The sequence below is a fragment of the Actinia tenebrosa genome, unplaced genomic scaffold (assembly GCF_029948245.1).
Source record: "Actinia tenebrosa isolate PJP-AT-01 unplaced genomic scaffold, QUT_ActTen_1.0 PGA_scaffold4__44_contigs__length_22323623, whole genome shotgun sequence".
NCBI classification, from domain to species: domain Eukaryota; kingdom Metazoa; phylum Cnidaria; class Anthozoa; order Actiniaria; family Actiniidae; genus Actinia; species Actinia tenebrosa.
Window position 1 is genome coordinate 2,975,023 of NW_028292581.1, and position 20,731 is coordinate 2,995,753.

The 20,731-nt window shown below is 38.3% G+C and overlaps 1 protein-coding gene across 4 annotated transcripts in view; it reads left to right on the forward strand.

The window, feature by feature from the left end:
- LOC116301810 (CLIP-associating protein 1) overlaps window positions 1-20,731 on the forward strand; it is a 38,472-nt gene that overhangs the window by 15,084 nt on the left and 2,657 nt on the right. For 2 of the 4 annotated variants that reach the window (XM_089036600.1, XM_089036602.1), the window contains 24 exons: window positions 302-346; window positions 456-526; window positions 997-1,056; window positions 1,173-1,250; window positions 1,736-1,780; window positions 2,059-2,235; window positions 2,732-2,799; window positions 3,104-3,310; window positions 3,612-3,720; window positions 5,392-5,484; window positions 5,994-6,166; window positions 6,320-6,405; window positions 8,407-8,553; window positions 13,888-13,994; window positions 14,568-14,631; window positions 15,655-15,818; window positions 16,202-16,280; window positions 17,029-17,172; window positions 17,822-17,908; window positions 18,199-18,255; window positions 18,425-18,991; window positions 19,773-19,887; window positions 20,022-20,221; window positions 20,480-20,608. In XM_089036600.1, coding sequence (XP_088892726.1) covers window positions 302-346; window positions 456-526; window positions 997-1,056; window positions 1,173-1,250; window positions 1,736-1,780; window positions 2,059-2,235; window positions 2,732-2,799; window positions 3,104-3,310; window positions 3,612-3,720; window positions 5,392-5,484; window positions 5,994-6,166; window positions 6,320-6,405; window positions 8,407-8,553; window positions 13,888-13,994; window positions 14,568-14,631; window positions 15,655-15,818; window positions 16,202-16,280; window positions 17,029-17,172; window positions 17,822-17,908; window positions 18,199-18,255; window positions 18,425-18,991; window positions 19,773-19,887; window positions 20,022-20,221; window positions 20,480-20,608 — 3,072 coding nt within the window. The remainder of the gene's footprint in view (window positions 1-301; window positions 347-455; window positions 527-996; window positions 1,057-1,172; window positions 1,251-1,735; window positions 1,781-2,058; window positions 2,236-2,731; window positions 2,800-3,103; window positions 3,311-3,611; window positions 3,721-5,391; window positions 5,485-5,993; window positions 6,167-6,319; window positions 6,406-8,406; window positions 8,554-13,887; window positions 13,995-14,567; window positions 14,632-15,654; window positions 15,819-16,201; window positions 16,281-17,028; window positions 17,173-17,821; window positions 17,909-18,198; window positions 18,256-18,424; window positions 18,992-19,772; window positions 19,888-20,021; window positions 20,222-20,479; window positions 20,609-20,731) is intronic. The other 2 variants (XM_089036601.1, XM_031710928.2) reach the window with 2 other exon arrangements.

Sequence of the window (20,731 nt, forward strand, 5' to 3'; positions counted from 1 at the left end):
ATTCGTTGCACACAACGTTGCTGAAGTAGAAAACTGTCCTACTTCAGCAACATTACCTGCAATGTTGTGCGCAATGTTGCACTGTGTGTCTGTGCCTTAAAGCAAGGGCTGATACAGGGGTGGTAAAAGGGGTGACTAGTCACCCAAATTTTCCTCAAATTCATAGTAAAACCTTTGTAATAGTCTGACCCCTCTTCTAAAATTCCTGGATCCGCCCATGTAAAGCAAATGGCAACTATTGTCATAGTTAGCTGTATCTATTTACATAATCACCATCTTTGCTTGGCCCTTTTTTATTCAGATTATGGCAACGTCTGGAGATGCCTGTATTAACATTATCTTGAAGGTACTCATCATTATTGTCTGTTTCTTGAGTATGAAAACTGTAGTATCCAAAAAAAAAGAACATGCACTGTTATCTTTTTTTTAACTGAATGTCTGGTTTTCGTCTCTAGAATACGCATGCACACCGCCTGATTTCCATCCTGGTCAGTAACATGGCCTCCAAATCAAGTGTCTTAAGAAGGTAATTATTATTGCAAAAGACGTAGTAAACAAAACAGCCGTAATACGCGTCCTCACTCATCCTTTATCAAGATCAATGTGTTCATTATTGCAGGCATCATTCATTATCATTACCTTTCACCTCTATTAAGGGTCGTTTACTCGGCCATATTTGCAGCGATTTGAGGTGCGACTTTTGCGACGATTCGTTCATAGTCAAGAATGGTCAAGGATTAACTTGTACAGTTTTACACTAGACACCAAGATTACCTGGACAAATGTCTCTTTAAAAGCGTAGGACAAATTCTATTATATTTAAAGAAATTAAAGAATCGCACCTCAAACAGCAAAAATCGTGTAACCGGGCCATAAGAAAAGACTATATGTGATTATAATGATACATGGAAATTAATGGTCGTCACCAGCAGTTTTACTATTTTATCATATTTCCCCTGTTGTACAGTAGTAGTAACCTTCCTTCGTTGTTTCTAGAAACTGCGCGTCCAAGTTACACTTAGTGTTAGATATATGGGAAACACAAACGATTAGAAAGTAAGTAAAACACCAGAAGATGTCTTCTCTTCCCTTTCCTTCCTTTCCATCTTTTCCCCTCTCTACCTTGTCCTCCTCATCGAAAATTGACTTTTCCCCTACTTTGGTATTTATAGTCACGTAGTAGAATTAGAAGACTTCATTCGCAAAGGAATATCAGATGCTGACTCGGAGTGCAGAGCAACTGCTAGAAGGTACGTGTTTATTGGGCGTAACGTAGGCGTAACGTAGACCTACCTTGTATCCTGACGGGATTTTATACTATACCCGCGAAGGGAAAAGTGGCGGGATCCCGGAGGGGGTAGGGTACTCCGATATATCCAGGGCGGTGATGATCGTCGTATCTTTTAGGGGTTGAAATCGTCAGTCACTCCCTCATTTAGGGGTGAAAGAGGAAAAGCTGAACATTGTTTTTTTTTTAGCACGTGCAGTATCTTTTAGTGGTACGCGATTGCTAGCGCCACAAAGAATAAACCGGATGTCAGTTATCAGTTCTATATTTTCAGTGTATGTTGTAATTAACCCAGGACCACACCCAAACATTATCTTTTAGGGGTAAAAAGTTTTTTTCATCGATTGTTTCCGCCCTTTTTACATGGGAGTACACCCACTCCCCCGGGGCTAGGTGTTTCTTTTCTCTACACGATCTGTAATTTAACTGTTGACTCTTTTGAACCAGGGCTTTTTGGGCTTACCATAAACATTTTCCTGAGAAGGCAGAAAGGTGAGCAAAATATTCCATGTATAAACTGAATGGATGTACTCTTTCTTTTGTGATTCGACTGGCGCCAATAACAACATCGAAGCGAGACGAACGGTGAGCTTGCAGTGATAGAGACATGTGAATAATTGTTCAAGGTGTTAAAAAAAGGTCTCTATCATTCCAAGCTCACCGTTCGTCTCGCTTCGATGCAAAGACAAGGCTACCTTTTAAGATGGCTTATTGAACTGTGTAGGGGACAATTCGATACTGATTCAATTTATTGTTCTTTTTTGTTACAGTATATTAAAAACATTAGATCCTTCTAAACAAAAACAACTAGAGAACGATCGGAATGGAACAGGACTGATCAAAGCATCCACAGGAAGGGCAGCACCTGTTCGACTACCTAAACCAAGTAGTGCACCACGATCTAGGGGATCCAGTACGTCCAGTACGCACAGTGAAGATGGGGCCACGTGAGTAAAATATCTTTTTCTCTCTGAATCTTTCATCATCATCACCATCATCATCATCATCATCATCACCATCATCATCATCATCAATACTAATAATAAATATGATGATAATGATAAGGATTTCATTAAGATATTTTATAAGTTTGTTTGTGATAAGATGAGTTTCTGATAAGAGATTTTTCAGTGGTTGGTCACGTCAGACGCCCAATCATTTTATTAGTAGTAGTAGTAGGCATATTTACGTAATATTGCCATAATAATAAAATATTTGTACATTCCTACTCTCGATCTTTAAGCGGGTTTTTAATTCATCCCTTATTTTCTGCCTTTTATTGTATTAGTTTGTTGCTGTTCATTTCGTCTTATCTCTTTCTTTCATTTTTAACATGATTATTGTGAATGCCACTCACTCACTCACTAAGACATCACGAGATCGATAATATACTATTGATAATAAGATAGTGATCGATGGTTTGTTCTTTGCGTTCTGTCGTAGAAGTCGATCAAGTGCTCCAACACGTAACGCACCACACAGCAGTTTAACAAGATCCAATTACTCCCAAGGTATGGCTTAAGAGGAACTAAAAAGTAATCAAAAAATGAAAAAATATTAATGTTTTGTACTTCGCTCGAACGAGCTTGTCTAGCTTTAGAAACGGTGTTTTTAATGTTGCGATTACTCCCGCTTCGCCAGTCGTCATTCGGGGGAAAAAACCACCTTTATCCGTTTTATTAATGGACATTTACCCTTAGTATCATCAGTTTGGCGCATTCCCTCATAACCCTGAAGCCCCAGACTCACTACACCACTCTTGATTCCCATTATTCCCATTATTACTTAACTCTCATACTTAATTTTATTAACCAGCTTCTCGTAGTTCTGCATCTCGCGCCGTCCCATCCTCGGGATATTTATCACCGATGTCTAACATGGGAAGATCACGTAGTCACATTGATTCTCGAGCTGCTGAACGAGCATCGCGACGAGCCCAAACCAGAGCAACTGCTACTAGACCACCCTCTCCACCCTCGTCACGACAGGGCAGGTTCCCTACACGTGGATATGTGTCACAGCGTAAGTTAAACACAAAAAAACAGTTATTGTACTTATCATTTTTCGTAGCAGTTTTCGTATGACTGAGAAAAAGTCGGTGCCGTAAGCGTGCCTTGCAGCGACCGTGATGTTTTCTAGAATTTTGATTGGGTGATTATTCTCGCGCAATTTGGCTGGTCTGGCAGTGCCGTGACCTTGGCGTGACCGTGTTCACACCTAAATGATGCTACCCATGAATAAGTCATCCAGTAATCAAGGAACACAGTGGTATTGTACGAATTTTAAAATGGGCTATTATACTTTGGTTTCTGTTTGATTGCAGCCTCGAGTCGCTCACAGTCTCCCGATCGGCTGGGTTTTGCCGCGAAAGAAAGATCAGAAGCTTTTGTACATGGAACCAGTCCAATCAAGTCTAGAATACCTACACCTAAGTAAGTAGAACACATGCTCCAAACCAATGGTACAATAATTATGCATGCGCAGAAGAAGATATCGTGGAATTGTGAAAACCTATATTACGGTAACAACCCTTTAAAAGTAAATTAAGCTCAACCAATTACATCACGCGAGAACATTATCTCTTACGCCATTGAAATATGATGACCATGAATGTGTATACATTCCATAGCTCAACCAATTACGTCGCGCGAGAACATTATATCTTACGCCATATGAACTCAATTGAAGAATCACTGTCGGGTTCAGAAACATAGAACATAAAATCTGAGACCGAAATGGCACATGGGAAATGACATAACGCCATCCATACAGTCGGTTTAGAATGCCAAAAGCGTATTAAAAACAGTGGATGATGCCACGGGTCGCCGGTCACAGCATGTATCTAATTAACGTACTTCCCATGTGTCATTTCGGTCTCAGCTTCTATGTTCTTTGTTTCTGAACCCGAAAACGATTCTTCAATCAATTGAGTGTATATTCCATAGTCCTTGGTAAATATCACCGTGCGATACATGACATAATCAAATATTAAGTCTGTTATATATACATCCATGGATTGTTCAGGTGGTAGCTCATCTGTGGTGTGCAGTTGGTATATGTCATTTTATTTGCCTTGTATAATTGTACTTACAAGCTACAATATACTTTGGTTACATTAACCATGTGCATAAACCATACATCCATTGCATCATGCGACATACGTGTTGGTTTCTCGCTTAACACCAGAGATTTATCCTTGTCATTTTTTCCTACTTTGATTGTTCCTACTTTAGTTTGGTCCTACTCTGGCTTCAATTTTTTATTGGTGCTGGATTTTTCTTTTGTTCTATTACTTATGTTCTTTCTGTTTCTTTTGTTTCTTTTCGGAATAGCCACAATCATTGTAAAAATTCACGCCGACATGCATGCTCATTTTGATCATTAGTCACCATCAAACTCATACTTTTATGTTTGTGAATACTTGGGTGAACCATACGATGACTTGGTCACCATTACCATGATCATCCATCATTCCCCATAATCTCTCGGCTCATTCCTTTAACCTTTTACTTGGTGAGCCATATGACGACTGGAGGACCATCTCGTTCGTCATTCACCATTACCATGATCACCCATCATTCCCCATAATCTCTCGGCTCATCCCTGTAACCTTTTACTTGGTGAGCCATATGACGACTGGACGACTATCTTGTTCGTCAGTCACCATTACCATGATCACCCATCATTCCCCATAATCTCTCGGCTCATCCCTGTAACCTATTACTTGGTGAGCCATATGACGACTGGACGACTATCTTGTTCGTCAGTCACCATGACCATGATCATCCATCATTCCTCATAATCTCTCGGCTCATTCCTTTAACCTTTTATTTGGTGACCCATATGACGACTGGAGGACCATCTTGTTCGTCAGTCACCATGACCATGATCATCCATCATTCCTCATAATCTCTCGGCTCATCCCTTTAACCTTTTATTTGGTGACCCATATGACGACTGGACGACTATCTTGTTTGTCAGTCACCATGACCATGCTCATCCATCATTCCTCCGCATACATTTCTCATCTCGTTCCTTTAGCCTACCTATGTCTATATCTTGATTCTATTTGGATTTCTTTGTGTCGATATGTTACTGTACAGGGTTTCTAGACACTCGAGCTACGAGTACCTTCCGCCTTCTTCTCCTGTCGACTTGTACCGCTATCCTTGCTTGGCTCCTTCCTCTCCTCGTCTGTGAGTAAAGCTCTATTTTGGTGTTACAGTTATATCTCGAGACTTTCTATAGCATAAACGCAGTCTTTGTTCTACCATGGTATATCGAGAATGTCTACTTAGAGTAAAGCTACATAGTTGGGGTTGCAGTGACAACAAGTGACAGTTTACTGAGGTTGAATCTTAATCGTCATGTTTGCTTTGTGGTGGTACCCTGGTATCGCTTGACTGTACCAAGAGGGTGCCAATGGGGGTACCCAATTGTCGGTTAACTACTAATTTTCCCCTTTTGTCAGTTAAATACTAACCCCAGTGGCACCCTCTACCAAGTGTACTGTGTGATCATAAAGTATGTTTGTTGGTGGTACCATTCGGTACCATGGTTTTTGCGTGACTTACGCATTTAGCCTGACTGTTTGTACAAATGATAAGTTCTTTATTTATCATCGTTAACTATAAATTTTGTGCAAAAAGCTAAAGCGTCTTTGGGAATTTGTTTTTAAATCGTCATTTGAAACATTTGATTTCAGTCGTCCTCGAACTTCATCAAGATCCAGTTCCCGAGCTAGCTCACGGTCAAGTTCACGTGGCACAAGTCGGGATCCAAGTCCTGACACAATCATGAGACGGGAGAGAAGAATCAGTGAGGGCAAGGGCTTCAGTCCTACACAACTCCCCGTAATGAAAAGGAGCAATGTTCAAAGTAAGGCATTTTTCTTATTCTTCATACTCACTCGTCCAATTTCTCTTTTGGTCTACCTGTGCTTTGCCACAGGAAGCCCAAAGGCAACCAGGATTATAGATAAATATGATTCAAATTTTTTGTGGGATGTTTATATCGATTTTTTTTTGCCAGATCCAGTTGTACAACGAGTGAAACAGCAACAACCAACAGATGATGATGAAGCTGGTCTCACGGAGGCTGCTGTTTGGGATTCATGGGTAAGAAATAATGTGAGATCCATAAAGCATGATATATTAATTGTAATAAGAAAAGTAATAATAATGATAGTAAAGAAAAAAAGGCTATTATTATATAAGAAACACAAGTTCTAATTAAAAATAAGTATTTAAAAGGTATAATATAATAATATATATACAAAATATGTGTATAAAGTGAGAAGCAATTATAAAACTTGTATTTAAAAAATGATTATTAATCTATTGCTTATAAATATAAAACATTAAATATATTTGTATAATTAAATATCGAGTCCAAACACTTAAAAAATACGTCCTTTAAACCCTAGTTTGTACAAGAGAAAGTATAAACGAATGGCCTCTTTCTCTTAAAATTTTAGTTTTCTTTGGAGGAAGAAGATGTTGTAAAGAAAAAAATATGAGTATTAAAATAATGATGATAACTAGACATACTTATCGGTAAAGGAAATTGAAACCTAGTGTATGTTCCTAAAAAAAGGGAATCTGAATGTGCCAACGAAGTAATAAAGTTGAGAAAGGATGTGTTTTAAAAGTGAGGAAATGCATTCAAAGTTAATTGATCATCTAGATGTTTTCTAATTTGCCATTTTTTCACGCCACATTATTGGTTGAAATAGCTTAGTTTAAGTCATTAACCAATAAGAGATTGCTTATCACCTAAAAATTAGCACGCGCCTCGTAACAAAAATGAGACTAACTTCGTGTGAAGATACATTTACACAAACCGGTTTAACAGGTTTTTCAAATCCAGTACCAAAACTATGCACAATACCTTTTATGGAGTGTAATCTGTGAAAACCCGTTTAGAACAAAAGGAATGACGTACTCCCGTAACGAACTCGAAAATTCCTTTATGTTCGGCAACTTCGTTGGCAATAATTCAGTTCTAGAGAATTACAACTGGGACTCGATGCCCTTACGATGGTAAAAAGTAGGAAAATAAATTAAAATAAAAAAGATAATATCTACATAAATTAATACAGTTATTCCATAGCTTATTGTCAAAAACATCTAACAGGAGAGACAAAATTCAAATAACCGTAAAGAAATGCCCTGATTTTATATTATACCCTATGATAAAATAGCATATGTAAATAAAGACATTATTTATGAAATACCTGAAATAAATGGTTTAGCTGGACTGTACACGAATGATGTAGATTGAACTATCACTATTGATTCATCCCAATTAGATGGGTTATTATGAAGTGAACACCTAACAGTTTAACACAATTAAAAAAGGGAGTACGATTAAGATCCCTGAGGAACACCTTGATTGATAAACAAAAAATTAGATATATAATTATCAGCTACTACTCGTTCTCAAACACATAATCAATGACTCAACAAAGGATGTCGGGAAATGCTTAGTTTTAAAAATTAAAGCATAGTGAAAAATCAAAGGTAAAAGCATGATATTTGTCATGTGCTGATATAACAGTTTGATAACAAACTAATTCAGCTCGAGGTCCCTTGGGGAAGGCTCTGCTTGATGGTAAACAAACTTTAAAATGTTTTCTATCTAGAAATCGAAAGTATCTTATGAGGGGAAAAACCAGTTTGGAAAAGGTTTTGGATATGACATTAGTAATTTTTTTGCCATCCAGTAACATTCATGTGATTATGTCTTGCAAATGACCTATAAAACGCAATAGTTCTGAGATAGAGAAAGCGGTGCATTTTGGTCTAGCTTGGGAACAAACGTCATTCGTCCACCTTATATGATGTTGTGTGTACCAAAGCTAGACCACATTGACCATTTTTATCGAACTCAGAAAAGGCCTCTAGATTCGCAGTCAGGGATGGCAAACAGGTTTATTATGGAAACGGCACTTGTAACGACACCCATTTCGTAGGAGAGGAACGACAAGTTAAAGGAGAAAGTTTATATCATACACCCTCAACATTCTGCGGTAAAACACCGCTATTGACCAAAAACGGTGTCTTCTGTATTATTTCATTCAGTAACTTCTGTCTTAAGGCATTCCATTTTTGTTTCAGACTAAAAGTCCTGCCAGAAGGAAGTTCTCATTTGGATCAACAAATTCTCACGGATCAGACGAAGACGCAGATAGTGATGCTGGAAGCTCCGAGAGATCCATGGGAACGAGAGGGAATCGAACGCTGAGCAGGGCTGAACCAGGCAATGTGAGTACCTTTGATAAGTCCATCATTAATAAAAGTACAAGCATCCATCGGTCAGATATTTGAAAAAAGTTAATTCATGTTACCTTGGGTTTCCGGGTTATTCTATCTCCAGTCTTGCTCGTCATGGCTCTGGAGTACTTGTGAGGGCATTTGGCACTTATATGGTAATGTTTCATGGAGACACTATAATACTATACGGCCCCGCTGGTACCATTAGCATTATTATGTAATAGTTATTTGCCGAAGGGGAAGTGATTATTGGTGGAATATTTACCGAGTCTTCAAGCGACGAGGTTAATATTCACCAAAATCACTGAGCCTGTCTCTCGGGATACACTTAACTATCTCGTCTTTCTAAAGCTCTTGGTAATGTATATCGTGAGTACGTGCCAGCTGTCTTAATACTTTAGCGAGCGTATGCTTTTATTTGCAATACTCTCCTATGGAAAAGTAAATGCAATATACCAATCCTTTTTTATCAAGCTCGTAAAATATTTTCCTTTAACAGCACTAAGAGTGAAACTTCTAAGTGATTTGACTAATGTACATGCTACATCGTCTCCTAAAACTAGGATTACAGCACTTTTTTCCATTAAAATACTCAAAGCGCACTGTTTCTCATTGCCTTAGTAAAAAAAATCCGTCATCTTTTCCAAATCCGTGTCAATCGCTTGACTAGGTTCCTGATTAGTGGCTATCGCGGCAACGTCTAGGTTCAAGTATCTTGAGTATTCCGTTGCTATTGGACGGTTAGGATCTAAACCCTCTTGGATGTTTGTGGAAGTACAGATCGGATTGTTGTTTTTAGGAAGTATTGCCGACTTTAAGTGCATGAATCAAGTAATTCAGACAATAACAAGTCTTTCAATTTATACGGAGGTATAAAATACTAGTTAAGAAATTTTTTTCCCCGGACTTTCAATTAAATTTTTAATTTTTCGACTGGTTTTTGTTAGAGTGAGAAAATTCACAGTACGTACGAAACGGCACAGCAAGGCCACTGCGCCCATTTGCCATGGTTTTTGTTCTTTTATTTATTATTATTATTATTATTTTATCATTTTTTTCATTTTTTTATTTTTTTGGTGTGTGGGTTGTTTTTTTCATTCCAGTCGATTCTTTTCATTTCATATCTTTTCCTTTCCGTGGCCTTTCTTTTATATTCTTTTCTATCCATTTTCGTTTCGTTTTCGATTCCTTTCCTTTCCTTTTTTCTTTTTTCTTTTTCGTTCGTTTCCTTTCAAAGACGGAAAGATGTAAATGGTGCAATTCAAAATATTCGTACAATTATGAAATTTTGGCCCTGTTTTCTTCCTTCCTTCCTTCCTTCCTTCCTTCCTTCCTTCCTTCCTTTCTTTCTTTCTTTCTTTCTTTCTTTCTTTCTTTCTTTCTTTCTTTCTTTCTTTCTTTCTTTCTTTCTTTCTTTCTTTCTTTCTTTCTTTCTTTCTTTCTTTCTTTCCTTCCTTCTCTGATTTTCATCAAAATTAGCGATAAAAATCATGAAAAATAGAATTTCCGATTTATACCTACGAAAGCATAGCACTTTGGACCATGGCTAACACTTCACTTACTCGAGTTAGGGGGAATCGGATTGCTGAAAACACCTATTTATGGGTATAGAGAGTACCCCTTGCTAAAGATTCATTGATTATAAAAAGTGCAGATCAGATTGCTGTGGTAAATGCAGCTATTTGGATAATCGACAAACACCGCTAACACTTGTAAATAACAATTTAGTAACATCAATCACTCAACACCGATACTATGTATTTTATTCTTTAGATAAACAGCAGTTTAGACCATTTCTTCAATTTGCTTCATTTCTTTGCACGAAAATCCGGCTAGTTGGCTTAATTAAGCTGTGGCGAGTCATTTAATGACTGTTTTTACACTCACTAGGAATTCTGGCCAGTCTTGCCTGAAGGAAAAAAATATAAACTTATTAAACATTAAAAATGATAGGATAATTATTACTTTCGGGCTGTGAAAAGGACACCTTAAACTGAATGTGGTCTTTTTTAGTGCTTTTTTAAATAGTTTTGGTAATTATTTTATGCTGGTATTGTCATTATCATCGTTCATCATTCTCATCATATTTGAACTTGTTCAAATACATAATCATATTGACCACAAAACTAGACAGCTAAATTTAGAAAAGACCTGCTAGGAAATCTAAGGTCTTTGTATATCAATCGGTTAATATGGCTGTGTTTTTATTTCTCGTAAGGATTCCCGCTGTTAGAGGTTTCTCGCTTTCCTGTGTTATTTCTGGTAACCTTTCTTGTTGACTACTCTAGCATACATCACTCTAACCGCCCTCTAATTCCTTGCATTCCAAACCCTTTAGTTCTGGTGCCAAATCTAGGCCAGCAAACCTCAAAAGATCAAACCTTTTACCTATTTAGAGATATTTTGTTGGATTTTAGGGTTAACTATATAAACCTGCCTTGTTTTGAGAATAGAAGGCATAGAAGAGAATAAATGTTGATGGGATAAAACAAAGGTTTCCAACTGCTTTATCCGTTCTTTTCAATTATTCATTTTCGATTGTTTTACGACCCTTTTGTGTTTTTTCGTCTGGTATCCATGTCCAATTAATTTTTTTTTTTTTTTACATTTTCTTCTGGTAATTGCAAATTATATTTCCTAATTTTCCTCTCACTTCCTAGCTTTTCAAAATTTTTTTTTGTTAGTTAACATCCCGCTCTTCATATCTTTTAGATCATTTTTATTGCACTAACTTTCTAGGATAAGAGTGATTGTTTTAAGGTCGCTTAGAAAAATGCCGCCATGTCGATGTGATTAGAAACCTTTTCGAGCTCAATTCTAGCTCAATTCAAATGCAGTCTGTCTCGAAGCGCGTAAGAACCTTTGTCTATGTAAATGTGGCTCCTCAAACTAGCTCATTAATAATGCATGAGATTTTTATTTTTACTTGCCGAGTTCTATTCACCTTTCCTCACTGTATAACACGGCTGTCAAGATCAACACGGTCAAATGACTTGGTATCGAATTGCCAGTGAAAAACCTCTTGAATTTCCAAGCTTCAGCGTTGTCTTCATCATGAACTTGGCATAATAACAAACCTAGTACGACGAGAAATCGATAGTTACTTGATTCGAGCTGCGATGTTTTGGATCAAGATGTTACACTGGGAGCGAAGAGATCTGAGAAACAGGCGAAAACAAACCCAACCGTTCCAGCGCTGGCGGTTTATATTTCAAACATACTTTACTTTTATGAACATTTATCCTGGCAATCCTGTAGAGGAATGGCTGTGGTTTAAACATTGTCGAAGAAAAGGCATTCGTTTTTCTGTTCAACCGTCTAAGTATAGTTTATACCGTGAGGTAAGTTATAGTTCTCGGTCAACCAGCATTATTGAAAGACGCACGAATTGTTTTGAATAAGGCTAGTGGTAGTAGTGTATGCGAAACCTTTGTGGTAGACTTAAAAAAAACCCAAATCCCGATTAAACCAGCGGCATAGAGTGATATCAATAGTACATCCTTCGTCCATGTTCGTTTGTTACGTTGTTATTGATATTATTTAAAGCTGCCTTTTTTTTTCCAAACTAAGATGACCAAATCTATATTTTAATTGGTCGAATCTTTTTAATGTTTCTAATTATGAGCGCAAGTGAAAAAGGAAAAAAAAGGATATTTTGCAAGCTTATTTCTGCAGTCATTCAGTTTGTGACTCGACTGAAAAAGGATTATCGAAGCCCGTCTAGTCTAATTGTCACTTTTCCTCTACAAGAAAAATTCATTAGCGATTCTTTACTGGTCTTAATTTCAAAATTTTCTCTAGCCTACAATAAATAATCTCACGATTATTATTGGTTTTTTGTTTACATTGGATTTTTAGTTCATTTGGGTAGAAGATTGCATTTTTTTTTTCTCGGTTGTGTGGATTAAAATGATTGTACTCGCCATCTGTCAAGAAACACTAGTGTTTTTATTCAAATGACTCTCTCTTGTTTTGATCGCAGCCTCTCTTGACCAAATGAAACCGTTCACATGTTTGTGTTTTTTGTTTTTGTACTTCTGTTGCTATTGAATCGTGTAACGTAAACATTGTGTTTTGGCTCTACAATCCCGTTATCAGCGCTGCTTTTTATGTACTTCTTACGTCCCCCTCGCGTGACATACGCAATTCACTTTTCTTCTGACCCTCAACAACTTTTACAGTTGATTTTTTTTTTCAATTTTCAATTTTGTGTGACAATCCTTGCCGAAGATTATAGCTGAGTTTTGTTTGCAAAAGTCATTACGGTACAAGTACTTTCTCATATCAATTTAAAAAAATGATTTTCATAACAATCGATGTTGCGAGCGGTTCGACTTTTTAACGTATTAGTCTTTGTTATATTTAGATGTTAGTGAATTCGTGCACAAATATTCGTTTCGTTCGATGATTATTATTTTCTAACACGAGGGGGTGTTAGTGACATGCTAAACTATTATAACTTTCATCGAGTAAACACTCTTTAAAATGTTAAGGTTATTCAAATATAAATATTTGTCGATATTCCAAAACATAGCACAATTCCATTGAATTATTATCGATATCATATCTGATGTATGATTGATATTTTAGTATAAATAAGGCCTGTTTTACATCATTGGAAAATGCTATTGATTTAATTCTAAATATGTCACCCTTCTGCCCTTATTTATGTGTGATGGGTTTTTCGAAGGCCTCAGGGGCCTTGTTGGGTCAATAAATAGATAAGCATTAAAAGATTATATAAATAGAAATATATATTTAAATATATATTTCATCTTGTTAACGATGTTTTAGCAAGAAAAATGTCCATCTAATTTAAATTCCAAGAAAAGTCTTAAGATTAACAACCTCAAAAATGATTAACCACTGCAAATTCAACGTAATCGACATCTTTCTTTATCACTCCAGTGAAGTTTTAAGTTTTCACACATCAATATCATCGTGAAGATGTTGTCGTTCAACGGCTAAGTGCTAGATCTTGTTCCATTAGCAGATCAGATTCGTTAACTATAAATACCTTGTTCTCCATTTTGGAAGTCAAGCTAAAATAACCCTTAACATATGTATGCTTGGCAACGATCTGACTAGCAAATGACGTGGGAATATTGTATTTGATCAGTCGTAGATTTCTACTGCATACAGACGTATCAATATATCCCCTTGTCATAATTGCCATTTCATTCTACAGTTTTGTTTTTTTTTTTTGTTTTTTTTTTTTTTGGCAAATTTATTTTCTATTGCGATATCTATGACACCAATGTTTAATGCTTTCTGCTCTCTTTCTCGAATTGATTCTGATCTTGTTTCTCGTTTTGCTTTTTACAGGAAATAGCAGAAATAGTTCGACTTTGTACTAGCAATAACTCGTGGTCAGACAGGCGGGATGGTGTAAGCGCATTGTTGGTTTTCCTGAAAAGTTCTCGTGTTATGAGGTAAATATTGTTGCTGTCAATAAGAAATAGAACTCTCTTCGTAAATAGAGAGAGTTTATAATGGCTTATCAGTTGTCATATTACTGCAAGATGAACAAATTATTGTCCACAAATCCTCCAACGAGGGGAGGGGTGGGTGAAAAGTTCTAGTGACATGACGTAAGTATGTAAGCAGGTTGTATGCTACCAGTAATGTAATGTTGTTATGTTACCAGATGGAAAAACGATAGGTTACAAAAGTCCTCGCGAGAGGTGGGTGGGGGGGGGGGGGGGGGGCAATTTCTCTTTTTTTTGCTGCCCCCTCCCCCCTAGTACTAGGTTAGCCTGAAAGTCTGTTCAGAGTCTAGCACTAAGATCACCCTATCTTCATGTGAAGATCTAGTATTTAAATATTGTACCACAAACGTGAACCAACCAACGTCATCAGACGTGACCTGGTATAGTGTTTTTCATGTATTGGTTGACCTCAGATCAATTGAGTGATTCATTTGTGGTCGCTTAGGATTAAGATTATCGTTCTATGTTGGACTAGGAATTCGTATTGATAATATATTTTTTCTTGTTCTGTTTCAGTGATCTGGAGCTATCTAAAGTGAAGGATTGTTTGACTAGACTATTCTTTGACCCTCATAATAAGGTATAAACAACGTCTACTAAAGCGTGTTATATTGAACATTGTAATGAGGTTTGTAGGATATCATGATCCACGGTGTCAAAGGCTTTTTTTAGATCAATAAATACGTTGCCATTTATGAAACCATTATCTATATTTCTAAGCCAGATATCTAACGCAAAAAGCAGTGCCGTACATGTTGAATGCCCGTAGCGAAAACCTGATTGGGAGTCAGATAAAATTTCATGCTGTATTAAAAACTTTGAGACTTTGATGGCTGTCAGAAACACATTAGTTCGACCACAAAAGGTTTGCCCATGTGTAAGGCTGGCTATCGGCTGGCAATACGGGCAGTTCTTAATATCTTCATGTTGAGTGTAAAATTCACTCAACATTAATGATAGCTGTTGTTGGTCGGTCATTCTATTAGGCTAGGGTTCCGCCGTTGGCTTTTGAGGTTTTTGATTGATTCGTGATAGGAAAAACTGAGACAACTTTGCATGATCTATGATTCAATTGTAGCTTCAGCCTGATAGCTTCTAAGTGAGCTCTCTGATTGGATAAGATCCTTGTTTTGTATATGGACTCAGTATCAATAACTCCATCTTTAGTTCCTTTTGAATGTTACGTCTATTGTAGCTTCAGCCTAGTAGCTTCTAAGTGAGCCCTGTGATTTGATAAGATTCTTGTTTTGTATATGGACTATCAATAACTCCATCTTTAGTTCCTCTAGCTATAGAGCTTTTAAAAGTGACGCCAATCGTATGGGAAAACGACTTCCGGGTCCAAAACGAAAAGTAGTGCAATAAAGATTTTTCTTGACGCCAGGATTTGTTGTCCAAAGTTCTAATTCTTTTAGGTGAAGGTTAAATTATTGAGAATGTTTTTTGCTTCATTTTAGCGTTTTTGTGAGCAGCTCGACCCGGAAATGCGTCACGACTTAACAACTCTATATCCTGCGCCGTCTTTGGCTCTAGCTGCTTACAAGCGGTTTTCTTTTTTCCCAATTCGTGTATTAATCTTTTTATTTTCCTGGTTCCTACATAGGTATATAGTTCGTTCTTAGATGCCCTGGCAGAGTTCATCGTGGTACACAAGGTCGATATACAGGATTGGTTATTCGTACTTTTATCAAGACTTCTCACTAAACTAGGGACAGAAATGCTCAACTCGCTTCAATCTAAAGTAGTTGGAGTCCTGGATGTTGTAAGGTAGGTCAGCACACGAAACCTTAACTGAATCTTACGTCATGCATTGTTAAAAAGATACCTTATCGTTAAGTCCACTTACATAGTGCAGATCAAACACTGATCATACATTAAGTTTCGAACTTTACGCAACATCAATAGGAATTTCGTATGATATCAACTTGGTGAACCACGCCATAAAGTTGGAACAGAAAATGAAGGGCTTAACGAATAATCATTTTTTGAAGTCTTCGTTACGATAAGCCCGTTGACCTCGAAGATAATGGGTCGGTAGGAATGCGTGCCAGGAAGTATCCCGCGTCCACCAGGGACTGAATGGGGTTTACTGTCAATGTGTAGTAACTGGTTTGTTTTAACTATGTTTCTTTTTGTGTGCGTGTTTGTAGGGATTCGTTTCCTTATGACCTTCAGTTCAGCATACTAACAAGGTTCATCACAGACCAAACTCAAACACCCAACCTCAAGGTACAATAGTTAATTCATATAGTTGGTACAGTGATGATTGTCTAATAGCAGCGGTCTTCTAAGTAGGGGTTGCTGATTTCTTGGTTCGCAAACGGTCTCACCAAGGGGTAGTTTGTCTGGTAGAGAAATCCAGGCTACCCCCAGGTCTGTGAATTATCTCACGGGGAGTATCGTATGTGTGCCTTTCCGTGACCGTAATGTTTTCTAGAATTTTGATTGGCGGATTTGTTCCGAGAGTAAATTCTCGTGCAATGTAATAGGTCAGGCATATGCCCTGGCGTGTCACGACCGTGTTCGTGTCGTGAGTTTTTCACTGTCATACAAAAACTACTCTAAGCTCAAATTTGCTTGTTCAGTTGCGTTTTTGTTGTTTGTGGTTTGTTTATTTGTTTAGTGCAGTTTTCGTATGACTGTGAAAAGCTCACTGCACGAACACGGTGGTGACACGGCAAGGGATACGCCAGACCAATCACATTGCACGAGAATTTGCTCTGCATCCAATCAAACACGGCATAAATACGGCGCAGACACGGTCACGCCAAGGTCACGGCACTGCCAGACCAATCACATTGCGCGAGAAAAAAATTATCCAATTAAAATTCTATTACATATCACGGTCACGGCACGGCACGCATACGGCACCGACGTTTTCACATTCATACGAAAACTGCTCTATGCATTTGTCAATATTTCAAATTTGTGATAACATGTATCCTATAGTTCATATGCCGTCTGTTGTATCTGTCAGGTCAAGATAGCCGTACTCCAGTACCTTCAAGGTCTTATATCACTAATGGACTCAAGTGACTTCACTAATTCTGGTGAAACACGTCTTGCTGTGTCTAGGATCATTTCCTGGACTACAGAACCCAAGAGTGCTGAAGTACGAAAGGTAAAGGTTGTTTCCGCAATTCCGCTTCACAGTTCCACCCCGCGTAATTCCACTATTAGCTCAGTTGGAAAGAGAGTGTGTGTATGTTGTTTGGGAGGTCGTGGTTCGAGTCCCAGCCGGACTTACACTCGGGATTCTTAAAATAACTGAGGAGAAGGTGCTGCCTTTGTAATGACATCTGTAAATGGTTAGACCTTCGCGTGGCTTGGATGACCACGTTAATGGCAATCCCCTCCCTGATCAACTAGATACGTTAAGAGAGGACCACGAGTTTATCAGTTGAATTACTGTCAAGTGTCATTCTCTATAAGCCAAGTTGATTTTATTTTAATTATTTATAGCAATTCTTTTTCGTAAAAGTTTAGTTTAAGGAAGATAAATGCTCTTGATCGCTCACAATCTTATTACTGCAATTTTCATAAATGTGCGAACTCTGTGTCTATGAGTTGCACGTTGAAATTTGGTTTTTCGGTGCCGACAGTCAAAAATATGAAAGATACCTACTGATATGGTTTGATTGACGGCAGCGAAAAACCAAATTTCAGACACAGAGTTCGCATGTTTATTTAAATTGCAGTAAAGATCTGTGCTTTTTGTCTGTTTCTTTTTCTGTTAAACCTTTCTGATCATCTTCCTTGTTTGTGTACAGGAATCAGCGGCAGTTATTGTAGCTCTGTTTGAGCTCAACACACCCGAGTTCAGCATGATGTTATCCGTGTTACCCAAGTCATTCCAAGTACGTTTTAGTCTTTCTCTCTCCATTTGTTTCTCTTTATTCTCCAACCAACATTGAAGGTTGTTCTTTCGTCAGCAGGCCTCTCTGGTCGGTCGGGTTAGTCGGCTTACTGTTTAGTTTATTATGCATGTTTGTTTGTCTGCCTGTCTAGGAGGTTGGTCGGTCTGATGTTTCGAGTTGTATGCCGGTTTGTCTTTCTGTTGGTCGGTCTGTCAGTTTAATCTATGGAAATTCGTTGTTTTGCTTGTCTGTCTACACTGTTCTCATCAAACTGATATTCTCTTATTTAGGATGGCGCTACCAAACTTTTACACAGCCACTTAAAGAGCAGTAGTCAAGGCAATGAGGTAAATAACCAAACTATTAGGATGCTATACATCGCTCTTAACCGAGCGCGAGGTCCGTACCTTAAGTTATGGACCGCAAGTTGGCCAATGAACGCACATGAAATTGCCTTACCATATAATAATCTTGGTTAATGACATCAAAGATAAATCTTCGTTATTATTCTTTTAGCCCATTTCGTCGAGTCGAGGAGTCGCATCTACACGAGGCTACGCCACAAGTTACGATGAGACTGATATAAACACCACTTCTCCCGATAGACCAAAGCTACGGCTTGGCTACAGAAGCATGTCTTCCAGCTCCTTGAAAGGATTATCCAAAGACGACGACCAATCTGGCAGAGACTCACCAGGAGCATCAACATCCTCTGAAGGAAGCATACCCCATCCAGAACATCGCGGCAGAACAGCATCACCAAAACTAACCATGAGCCCCAAAACACAGCAAAAGTTTGGCTTCCCTTCAAAATCTCCGAAAACAAACAGCGGCGAAGGTGACGCGATCGGTGACTCGATAGACAATCGGCAAAGTTCGCCGTTTAAATTACGTAAACAGAGTAAGCAGGAAGCTCATGAAGACACGCCAAGTGTATCTTCTGGTTATAATAGTGACGATGTAAATAGCGCGCACGGTGACGGGGCAGTTGGGGGACATGGTTCTCCGCGCACCAACAAAAAAACCTCTGGTCACGAGTACGATCCTAAACAGTACCAGGACACTCAAAATGACTTTCATCCGGTAAGAGATTTAGATATTTTTACACCTAACCCAATGTATATTAAAGAGTCGGACTTTGATGAAACGTAGTTCGCGTGTTCGACAATAAAGGCGGGAAAATGAAAAACGCGTATCAAAAACTGAAGATTCGTAAATCTTTCTCGGAATGACATATACTTAAAAACAAATACGTACCAATAGATCAGGGCCCGATTGTACGAAGGGTGGATAGCGCTATCCAACGGATAAATCCTTATCCAGGGGATAAGTAGATGCTGGTATCCAATGAGTGTAAGCACTGGATAAGATTCATCCGTCGGAGAGCGCTTTTCACACTTCGTACAAGTGGGCCCTGGTCAAAACGCATTTCGCCCGGAAGTATCGACTAGTTCAGGATGTTGCTCGTATTTTATTCAGCAGTGTTCGCGAACGCATAATAAAATGTTGTGTTGTGCTGTTGCAACACAAGTTGCAGAGAAAATTGCTCCGTGTAATGGCGCCTTTACATACAGCTGTTTAGCCATTGTAAAATTTGCAAGTCAATGATTATTTTGCACCATCACGTGCACACACTCATAGTACAGCTTGGGCTGCCTGTGGTTAGATTAATACAGAATAATACAATCCTTTTGCTCTCGGGAATTGAATTCTTTATCATTTGAAACGTATTGTTCCTGACATCCAACATGGCTGCCGTCACGTGATAGTGCAAAACCTTTACTGCATTCTATCTTTGTCGCGAATATACAACATCGTGTCGACTTAACAGTCGTACTAATACTAAGTATTGTGTATGTTCTAGATGCCTGAGCTGAATGGTTTTTCTACGGGAAGGAAAAAGAAGACGAGCGAAACGCTCGATGAACTGGATCGATCGCTTGAGGGCATTGAGACCACGGAATCCTCTTTTGAAAAAGGCAATTCTGCCTTTTTAGTGTTTTTATTTTTTTTTTCGAATTTATCCCGTACCTGATTCAGTCGAGTATACATAATGTTTATCTCACTGCCTTTCCTTGAAAAAGCTCTTACTAATAGAGATATAATGTTTCAGCTGATGCATCTGCACTAGACCAGGAAGACTCACTTGATGATTTGTTAGGTCCACTGCACGACCCTTCAAGTGATAAGGTGGAGGACAAGAGAGGCGCATTGGTGGATATCTTGAGAATGGTTCGTGAAGACTCATCCTCGTTATGGAACTCTTTTCCAAAGGTTTTTAGTGCACTTGCCAAAGCTGTTGACGATGTTCAGGTTTGTACCGAGGGGTGAGGGGTGGGGAATCCTTGGTGTCCCTGGTGTTTCCATCTCCATCCTCGAAAAACAGAAACTCCTATGCAATACACTGTAATTCTACGTATAACTATATAATTCAAAAAAGGTTGAAGGTTTTGTTGCATACTGCATGCTGCATCTTGCATCTTGCCGACTAACCTTGAAATGTCTGTTTGTCTGTCTGTCTGTCTGTCTGTCTGGGTGTAATACTAATATGCTACATTACTATATCTACAGCCTTCCATCAGAACCCTCACCTTAAGAGTGTTAAAAGACATGGTGCGTGCCCAGCCTTTTGCTTTCCATCAAGTCAGTGGAACTACCATCAGTAAAATCCTACAGGCTCACAAAGACCCGCAGAAAGAGGTTAGTCCTTTGATCTCCACAATACTTTTGTTACCACAGTTATCATTGGCACGGAAAAAAGTTAAGGCTTTTCTCAAGATTATCAAGTTTTTGTTTATTACAAAAATGTGAATTGTTGTACGA